Source organism: Gracilinanus agilis, chromosome 5 (genome assembly GCF_016433145.1).
Source record: "Gracilinanus agilis isolate LMUSP501 chromosome 5, AgileGrace, whole genome shotgun sequence".
NCBI classification, from domain to species: Eukaryota; Metazoa; Chordata; class Mammalia; order Didelphimorphia; family Didelphidae; genus Gracilinanus; species Gracilinanus agilis.
The window spans coordinates 172247134-172257474 of record NC_058134.1 but is presented as its reverse complement, the minus strand read 5'-3'; the positions used below and the strand labels follow the sequence as shown (position 1 = coordinate 172257474).

Genomic DNA, 10341 nt, shown 5'->3' with positions numbered 1-10341 from the left:
TCTTTGTACATCATCTTCATCATCAAGGAAGAAAATTCAGAAGTTCTCTTGATCAGACAGAAGACCCATTCCAACATGCCTCAAGATTCTAGTAATTTAAGACCAGAATGGAGCATTATACCTGCAAAATGCAAATTCAGATTCAATGATTACAAATCTTGACATAAAAATACAGGATTTTAGCAAAGTGACTATAGTGATCCAGGAATATGATGCAGAAGGCATTTGTAACAATATTATTATAAATGATAAAGTCTTGGGGAGTCAAATTTAGGAATGGGGTATCATAAGTTATGTCAACATCTCATGAGGAAATTAAGACTTTGAAAGGTGTAACTTGCTTAAAAGAACATGAGTAACTATAAATAGCAGTCAGGACTCAAAACTATATTCTTTAACACTAAATCTAGAGCTCTTAACACACTATACTGTGTCTTTCTCCTTCTGGTCCCTGAAAGAAGCCACTTTCAACCAAGGGAATAGTCCTCCTTTTTTCAGGAGACAAGGAATCTCAGTGACCCCAACTAGTTCTCTTCAATATTTGTTTTAGGGACTTCCTATTGCTTCACTCTACCCTTTTATAAAGTCACAGGAAAACATGTCTCCTCTTATTCCTTTTACCTTCTCTCCTCTGATTCCTCAACTCAATACAATCCAGTTTCTAACCATGCCACTCAATTGAAAAGTACTACGTTTGCAAAGGATTTTAAACATGATATCTTGTTTTATCCTCATAACAACCCTCTGAAGTAGGTGCTATATCACCCCAATTTAAGATATGAGGAAACTGAGGCTGAAAAAGGTTAGATGACTTACTTAGTTAAGGTCACATAATGTCAGAGGAAGGATTTGAATTCAGGTCTCCCTTGACTCCATGTCTACAACCTAATTAATCAAGTCCAGGTCTTGTTTTTTGGTTCTTTAAAAAAAAAAGTATTCTTGGGGGCAGCTGGGTTGCTCAGTGGAGTGAGAGTCAGGCCTAGAGACAGGAGGTCCTAGGTTCAAACCCGGCCTCAGCCACTTCCCAGCTGTGTGACCCTGGGCAAGTCACTTGACCCCCATTGCCCACCCTTACCAATCTTCCACCTATGAGACAATACACCGAAGTACAAGGGTTAAAAAAAAAAAGTATTCTTATTATCATGCAAAACACACTTCTACATTGGTTGTTGTTGCAAGAGCATACTCATACAAAACAAAACCCCTCCAAATAAGAATGTAAATACACTAATGTGAAAGACAGTATGTTTTGATCAACATCCACCCAACTCCAACATATCTTTCTCTGGAGGTGGATAGCATTCCCCACCATAAGTCTTTCAAGATTGTCCCAGATCATTGTGTTGCTGAGAGTAGTCAAGTTTTCACAGTTGATCATCATACAATATTGCTGTTACCATGTTCAGTGTTCTCCCAGTTCATATTTTGCTCTGCAACAATGCATGCATATCATTCCAGCTTTTTCTGGTCATCCTGCTTATCATTTCTTATAGCACAATAGTATTCCATCACCAACATGTACCACAATTTGTTTGATCATTCCCCGATTGATAGACATCCCCTTAATTTCCAATTCTTTGGCACCAAAAAAGAGCTGCTATAAATATTTTTGTACAAGAAGGTTCTTTCTCCCTCTTTTTTATCTTTTTGGGATACAGATGCAGTAGTGGTATTACAGGATCAAAGGGTATGCACAATTTTATAGCCTTTTAGGCATAGTTCCAAATTGCTATCTAGAATCTTTGGATCAATTCACAACTCCACCAAGAATGCATTAGTGTCTCAATTTTGCCACATCCCCTCCAACATTTATCACTTTCCTTTACTGTCATATTGGCCAATCTGATAGGTCTGAGGTGGTATCCTGAGTTTGTTTTAATTTTGAGTAGTATCTTAATGCTAGTACAAGTTAAAGAATTTGAATTTCAGGGGGTAATGGGTAAAATTGAAGATAAGTGAATTAACATGATCATACTTTAGTAAGATTAATTTGGTTGTAGTATGTATACAACTTTAACTATCCTTTCTTAGGATGACTAAAAATCTCTACCTTCAGCTCCTACTCCTCTCCTCTCTTCCTACTTGTGCTCCAAGAGAATATATTTAACTTCCTAATGCACAGTTCTGTAACTGCACTGCTCAAAATCTCCAATGACTTCTCTTTGTTTGTCTATTAAAGGAGCTCAGATTCTTTTATCTGACATTCAAAGCCTTTTGTGATTCTTTCCCTTTCTTTAATTATACCCAGCCTCCCACCTAAATTATTTAATCTGCATTTAATCTGTTATTCATTTAGACCAAATCATTTGATTTCTTCTGGTGGAAGCAGAAAAAGATTTTTTAAAAATTTAGAATATTTTTCCATAGTTACGGGATTCATGTTTTTTCCCTCCCCCCTCCTGGAGCTGACAAGCAATTCCACTGGGTTATACATGTATCATTGTTTAAAACCTATTTCCATGTTATTCATATTTGCAATAGAGTGATCTTTCAACATCAAAACCCTAATCATATCCCCATCGAACTATGTGATAGATCATATGTTCAGAAAAGGATTTCTTATCTTACTAATAAATAACTACTGTAACCATTTAAAATATCAACACAGACTGGAGAGACCTCCGGGAACTGATGCAGAGCGAAAGGAGCAGAGCCAGAAGAACATTGTACACAGAGACTGACATACTGTGGTAAAATCGAATGTAATGGGCTTCTGTACCAGCAACAATGCAATGACCCAGGACAGCTTTGAGGGATTTATGGTAAAGAATGCTACTTACATTCAGAGGAAGAACTGCAGGAGAGGAAACATATAAGAAAAGCAACTGCTTGAATGCACGGGTCGGGGTGGACATGATTGGGGATGTGGACTCAAAACTACCACACCAATGCAACCACCAACAATTTGGAAATAGGTCTTGATCAAGGACACATGACAAAACCAGTGGAAATGTGCATCGGCCATGGGTGGGGGGAGAGCGGGGGGTGAAGGGGAAAGTAGGAGCATGAATCATGTAACCATGTTAAAATGATTATTAATAAATGTTTTAAAAAAATATCAACACAGAAATACACTTGACTAGAACAAAATTACCACTTGTAGTCGAAATGAGAGCAATTTACCACATGGCCAGACTGTAGAGATGTGTGAAGTAGTTCATCTCACAAAACACTAGTTCATTCTAATGTTAAAATTCTGTGATTCTATAACTTCAGTAGCTTAACAGATCCAAAAGATGAAGCAATGAGACCAACACCTCAGGAAGCTCTGGGTTCTTCAGCCAATAGTTCTCATCCCTTTACCCCTTCTGTTAATGAAATCTTGTCTAAAAAAGACAGAAAAGGAGAATGTTTTTCTTTCCTAAGCTACTGCTTTGCTATGGGTGGGATATGGGGCAGTATCTTGATCCAGGCTTCTTTTGCCAAGAGATTTGATGGTGTTTGAAAAGTTGAACAATATAAAGAATCAAAAGGCTGTCATGTTTAAAATATACTTTGGAGTATGGGTGTGGGTATGTTGAGGGAAGGGGGTACTAGAATAAACTGATGGTTGCCTAAATGGCAGAGGAATGGAAGAAGTAGGTCCTCCTGGTGTGAATTGGCAAATTCATTGCTATCAACTTTACTGAAAAGGTTTAAGGCACACTGCCCTAGTTCTAGCTATGTAACCCTGGGCAAGTCATTTAACCTCAATTGCCTAGCCCTTACTGCTCTTCTGTCTGAAACTTAGTATCTATTCTAAGATAGAAGATAAGGGTTTAAAAAAATACACACACACACACACACACACACACACATATATATATATATATATATATATACACACTGTCCTAGACAAATCAACTGTATAGTTCATAGATTTCTATACAACTATAGTCCTCTTTTAAAAATTTATTTTACCTTTTTGTTGATTCCTTCTCTTCAGTCTTGCTTCCTCCATTTTCTTCCCCTCCATTACCTAATCATATGGCATGGTAGAAAGAGCACTGGCTATAAACTCAGAGAATGTGGAGTTTAAATACTGTCTCTAATGTTTGTCTGCTGTGTTTCCTTCTGTTATTCAGTTAACTTCCTCAGGCTCAAGTTTCTTCACCTGTAAAAGGAAAACTGTTAGATGAGATAACGTTTAGATCTATGATCCAGATTGAATTTCCAAAAGGAAAAAAAAATCACTTTTTAGTCATTATCCTAGATCATCCCTTCCTTTTCCTTTCTCCGTTCTCACCACAAATAACATTTACATTAAAAAATTCCTTAAGACCTTAGATATATTATCTCATTTGAAATCTTGTGAAGTTGTTTTTAAATCATCATATCATCATCATCATCATCATTCCCATTTTACATATGAAAAAATTTAGTATGAAGGCTTACTGGCTCATTTGGGAATCAAGTCTTCCAAGTCCAGCCCCTCTGTACACTACCCTCTAGTTACCTGGCCTATCATCCTTCTAGCATTCTTTCCCCTTTGGGTAATACGGGGAAGATTATGGCAGAAAATTTGTAGGTTTTGGTTTGGGGCTGTAGAGGTTGGGAGACCTCGGAAGAAAAGGGGATAAGAAAGGAGTGGGAAGCGCTTGTTCGTCTGGTGCCAGAGTGGAGACCATATAGAGAGGTTTGTTTTGCATTGTTATATAAGTAAACCAAAAATTCCTGCCTGTACAAAAGCTGTCCCCAGCTTTCAAGCTTCTGCTCTGCGCTTTGCCCCCTCTGGGGGCGTGCCTTCTCCTCGGGGCCGGTCCCTGGTGAGCCAATCAGGCAGGGGGGCGTTGTCCGGGGGCCGGTCCGGGGGCGGGGCTTCTTGGCTCAGGTTTTGCACATTGGACCGCGCCATCCCAATCCTGAGGGTCCGGAACCGCTGCTAGTTCCATCCTTCTTCCTCCAGACCAGGCTGGAGTGTTGGGGCCATGGCCTACTCAGTCACCGCTGCTGCCGCCGTCGCGAGACGGAACCTCGGGTGGATTCCTCGGCATCTCCTCCGCCGCGGCTACCAGACGGAAAGAGGGGTCTACGGCTACCGGCCGAAGCAGCGGGAAAACGGGGAGCCCAGGGGAGGCACGGCACGTTCGGCAGGTCTCTGGAGACTGAGGCCGGGAGGGGAGAAGAGAAAAGGGAGTGACCGAGGCCAGCGGCCGTTGTGGGATCTGTCTGCCCGTGGCCGCCTGCCTTCCTGCTTGTCTCGGCTCTGGTGGAGCGGCCTCAAAGCGCAGCGAGGCCCAGCGAGGCCCACCGTACCACCTTCTCTCTGACTCTGCGTCCTCTTCTCTTGTTGGAATCTGGCGTAGAGTCTCAGGCTGGTGCGCGGGGTGCAGAGAGGCCCACATTGTCTCCCCCCCCCTCCCCAATGCGGAAGGGTCAGAGGGAGCATCTTAGCTGGGAAGAGTTGGGGGTGGGGGGTGGAGAGGAGCATCTTAGCTGGGAAAGCAACTGAGGGAAGGGAGACCTAAACCGAAAGGGAAGACCAGGTTTTGGGGATCCTCAAGATCTGGAGTTCCAAGACGTTGGGAAGGTAGGACTAGAGGTCGGGGGAGCATTAAGTCCTCCAGGGTATGAACAGTAAGATTGTGTGTCTTGATAATGAGAAAGGAACTCCAGAGAGAAGGGTGTGAGTTAGTGGAAGAATTTGGAGTCAAAAGACATCATGCATTCAAATTCTGGGTCTATTGCTAGTGGATCGTTAGACAAATCACTTGACTTTTCTGAGCCTCAGTTTCCTCATATGTAAAGTGAGGGATTTGGAATACACGACCTCTAGCATCCCTTCTTCCTCCAAATCTTAGCAACGTTGTATTTGGAGTTTTAGACTTGGAGTCAGGAAGAATAAGGTTCAAACACTGCCTTAAACACACATTATTAGTAGTGTGACAATGGGCAAGTCACTTAACCTCTGTCTGTCTCAGTTTCTTTATCTTTAAAATGAGGATAAAATAGGGCCTAACCCAAATGGTTGTTGTGAGATACAAATGAAAGCACATGGGTAAAGAACTTTGTTAACCTTTTAACACTATATAGACATTAGTTATTATTAACTCCAAACCTAATCTCAGATTACAAGTGATGTAAATTTTCTTCTTTCAGTATTTTAAACCCACATTTCAAGCAGTTTTGGCAAATTTGGGTTCACTGAAACTTGTTCTCTGTCATAAAATGCCCCAGAACCTCCATTCCCTATTTTTGGATTTCTGTGTCTTCAGAGTGTCCCAAAAGGCAGTTTTGAGTTACCATAGCATTATATATAGGAGATGCTAAACAACATCTGTTCCAAACTGTATGTACAAAAACTCCTTCCACTGATGTAGATAGGTAACTTGCCTGTAATGTATAATTTTGAAGAGTAGCTTGGGGCATTAAGTGATTTAAGTTTAGCAGGAGGAAGAATTTGAATCCAGGTCTTTCTGATTACAAGGATACTTTTCTATCTTCTGCCTTAAGCCTTACACTTATTTTTGTCTTTGTTTGGTAGATGATGTGGAATCTTTTAAAATTTTTGAGCCAAGGAATGGCCTGATTGGATCTTTAAGTTAGGAAGATTAATTTGGCAGCTATATTAGGATGATGGATTGGGGCAAAGGGTAGTAGGACAGGTCTAAGACCAAAGGTTGCAAAACCAATTAGTAATAGAAATAAAAGAGTTTTTTTTAGGACAAGAGATAGATGCTGGAATTGCAAAATACATGAATTTTCAAATTTTGTTATAATAGCTTAATTAATCATTTTGCATTTCATACTGTATGCCAGGCTCTGGACATACAAATTTACAAATTCCTGTCCCCAAAGAGCTTAAGTTCTGTTGTAGGTTTGTTAAGGATACAATGTCAACAAACTTTTAATAAATACCTGTTAAGTACCAGGAATTGATTGGGCTAAGTGCTAGAGATTCAAAGAAAAGAAGATAGTCTTTGCTCTCAAGGAGTTCACAGTCTAATGGGCAAAACAACTATGTACAAACAAGATGCTTTAAGATAAAATTGGAGATCATCTCTGAAGGAAAGTACTAAAATTAAGGAGAAATGGGGGAAGCTTCTTGCAGAAGATAGGCTTAAAGTTGAGACTTGAAGGAAGCCATGGCAGGGAGGAGGGGGAGATGAGAGGAAGTATTTCAGGCATGCAGAATAGTGAGTAAAAATGCCTAGAGTCAGGAGACAGTGTGTCTTGTGCAAGGGACAGCAAGGAGGCCAGTATCACTGGATCATTGAGTATGTGATGAGAAATAAAGTGTAAGAAGACTAGAAAGTTAGGAAGGAGCCAGTTTATGGAGGGCATTCAAAGTCACTCAGAAGACTTCGTATTTCATCCTAGAGGTAATAGGGAGCCTCTGGAGTTGATTGAATAGGGGTTGCCAAGGTCAGACTGATTCTTCAGAAGGACCAGTTTTATAGCCAAGTGGAAGAATAGGCTGGAATGGAGAGAGGAGTCCAACCAGCAGCTATTGCAGAAGTCCAGGTATGAGATGATAAAGACCTGCTACCAGAGTGCTGGCAGCATCAGAGGAGGGGGAGGGCATGCAGTATTACAAAGGTAGAAAGGACAAGACTTGACCAATAAAAACAAATACAACATAAAATCATGTTAATTTGTGGTGGGTACAAATAGCTGAGAGGAATTAGAAAAGACCTTTTGAAGAAGATAGTATTTGAGCTGAACCTTGAAGGGAGTTAGGGATTCCTTCCAAGGTAGGGGAACAGTCTGTACATAGTCGTGGAGTTAGTAAATGACATAAAGGTGTAGGGAATATCAAGTAGACCAGTTTAGCTGGAGCTTAGAGTTTATTAAGGAGAATAATGAATAATGTGCTATCATCTTGGAAAGATAGATAGGATCTATACTGTGAAGATCTTTAAATATCAAACAAAGGAGACAATGGGGAACCCCTGAAACTCCTTGGGCAAGGGAATGACACAATCAGATCTACACTTTAGGAATATCCGTTTGGCAGTTGTTTGGATGGATTGGGGAGGAGAAAGACCGGATGTGACAGAAACAATTAGGTAGCCTTTGCAATACTCTCTGTGAGAACTGAGGGCTAGACTAAGATGACTGTGGTATAATTAGAAGGGGACCAAGAGCTCCTAAGGAAACAGATTCTTGGCAAATTATCGAATATGGAGGCAGAAGGAAGAATAAGAGTGGAGAATGATTCCTAGATTAAAACCTGATTGATTGGGGCAGTTTGGTGGCTTGATGGATTGAGAGCCAGGCCTAGATATGGGAGGTCCTGGGTTCAAGTTTGGTCTTGGACACTTCCTAGGTATGTGATCTTGGGCAAGTCACTTTCTCTTTTTCTTTTCTTCCTCCTTCTTCCTTGCTTTGTGAAGTTATCATAGTTGCAACTGAAGCCGATACAATACCAGTAGGGAAAAAAAAAATTCTCAGAACGCACCATGCTAGGGCCGCTTTTGGAAGGAAGAAGAAAGACAAAATATGCACAAATGTGGGAGTGATTCCAAATGTCATGATCCTGACCAACAAGATAAACAAGTTTAACTATTGACAAAAGACAGAAGGCCAGGTCAAATAATAAATGAGAACAGAACTGTAGAAATGGACAAGGAACTGAAGACATAAGCTGCAAAACCTTTCTAGTAGTGAAATTAAGTTCTTGAAATTTTCCCATTTGGTGGCTTGAATCTTTTAGGAGAATCGAGGCCAAGACATTTGAGGAGGAAAAAACAAAGCAACAATACTTATCAGGACATGTAATATATTCCTTTGAAAATAGTCATTCCCCAGTTATAACAGTTATTTCATTGTTACCAAGAGACTGGAATATTGATCCTTCTACATTCATTACTATTATAAATGAATATTTATTGTTATGAATCTATCATATCTCTTGAATAGCTTGCCTCCTTCCTAATTATATATTTCCTCTATATCTTTTATATCATTTTTTACAAGTCATTGTTAGCAATATTCTGCATCCTACTTGCATTTCTTTCCATTACTCTTTGAGTCAATTGCAATGTTGATTTTTTTCCCCAGAGATTGGGGAGTTCCGTGATTTGATGTCATAGAGCATTATTGAGAAAATACTTATGTTAAAAACATAAGTATTTGTGTCGGGAAGCAGCTGTGGATTTTGAAAGAACTGTAGAATATAACCTACTTTGAAAATTGAGGAAGTGCCTATTAATTGGGGAATAGCTGAACAAGTTATGGTATATAAATGTGGTGGAATGTTATTTTGCTGTAAGGAATGATTAAGGGGAGGGTTTCAGAGGAATATGGGAAGACTTGTATGAACTGATGCAGAGGGAAGTGAGCAGAACCAGATCATTAGAATGTAAACTATCTGAGAACAGAGACACTATCTCTTTTGTATTTGCATACCTTGTATACAAATAGTCTTAAATTATTTATTTATTCTCAGTACATTCTGAAATTTTTCAGTTATTTGACAATAATTCTCTGCTTTTGGTTATCTTGGAAATTGGTCCCAATTTGCTTTCAAAACTATGTCACCCTCAGGAAAGATTTTTTCTGTACATACCTTCTCTGTTTTATCTCCTGTCTTAGAATCAATACTATTTATTGGTTCTAAGGCAGAAGAACAGTAAAGGACAGGCAATAGGGGATAAGTGACTTGCCCAGGGTTACCCAGGAAATGTTTGAGATCAGATTCAAATCCAGGACCTCCTGTCACTAGGTCTGGCTTTCAATCCACTGAGATACCTAGCTGTCCCCAATCATTTTTTAAAAATATGATTAACTCTAGATTATCCATCTAACTGGATACCATAATCTTGACAATAGAAATTTGACTTTTTTTTTCTCTATAGATTATTAGACCAAACACTCATGAATGATCATTGATTTAGTTGACAATTTGTTCACATGCATTTCTTATTATGAAAATTATTTATATCTAGTCATTTACTATGGAAGTAAGGGATGGAAATCCCTATTTTCTCTATAAGGCAAAGGTAGCCAAAGGCAACTGCCTAACTATTCTTTCCACCTTCTCTTTGGAAATGGCCCCCTAAGTCCTCCTATCCTTTGCCTCCACTGGAAGCTGGGCTGGTTCCATTTTTACAATCCTCCAGAACTGAAACAAAGAAAATATGTTTTGCCAATTCCCTTTAACTCTTGGTTAACAGACATATATATATATATATGTATATATATATATATATATATTTGACTAAAGGATCATCAAAGAATTATTTCTCTAGGACATCCACTGAAAGTGTTTATCACATACAAATTTTACCTTCATGCTAATACATGCAGAGTGCCAAAATTAACATCTTATAATCTGTTATTGTGTTTTCTCTGAGTGTTAGATAGCTCATGTCATTATTTTGCTAATAAATATAATATGATATGATATATGTAATGTCA

The 10341-nt window shown here is 39.3% G+C and overlaps 1 protein-coding gene across 1 annotated transcript in view; it reads left to right on the top strand.

Annotated features, from left to right (window-relative positions):
* Positions 1–4887: 4887 nt before the first annotated feature.
* The window catches only part of DHTKD1 (dehydrogenase E1 and transketolase domain containing 1), a 65361-nt gene continuing 59907 nt past the window's right edge, over positions 4888–10341 (top strand). Inside the window, exon 1 of the mRNA XM_044677576.1 lies at positions 4888–5073. Coding sequence (XP_044533511.1) covers positions 4908–5073 — 166 coding nt within the window. The 5' untranslated portion in view covers positions 4888–4907. The remainder of the gene's footprint in view (positions 5074–10341) is intronic.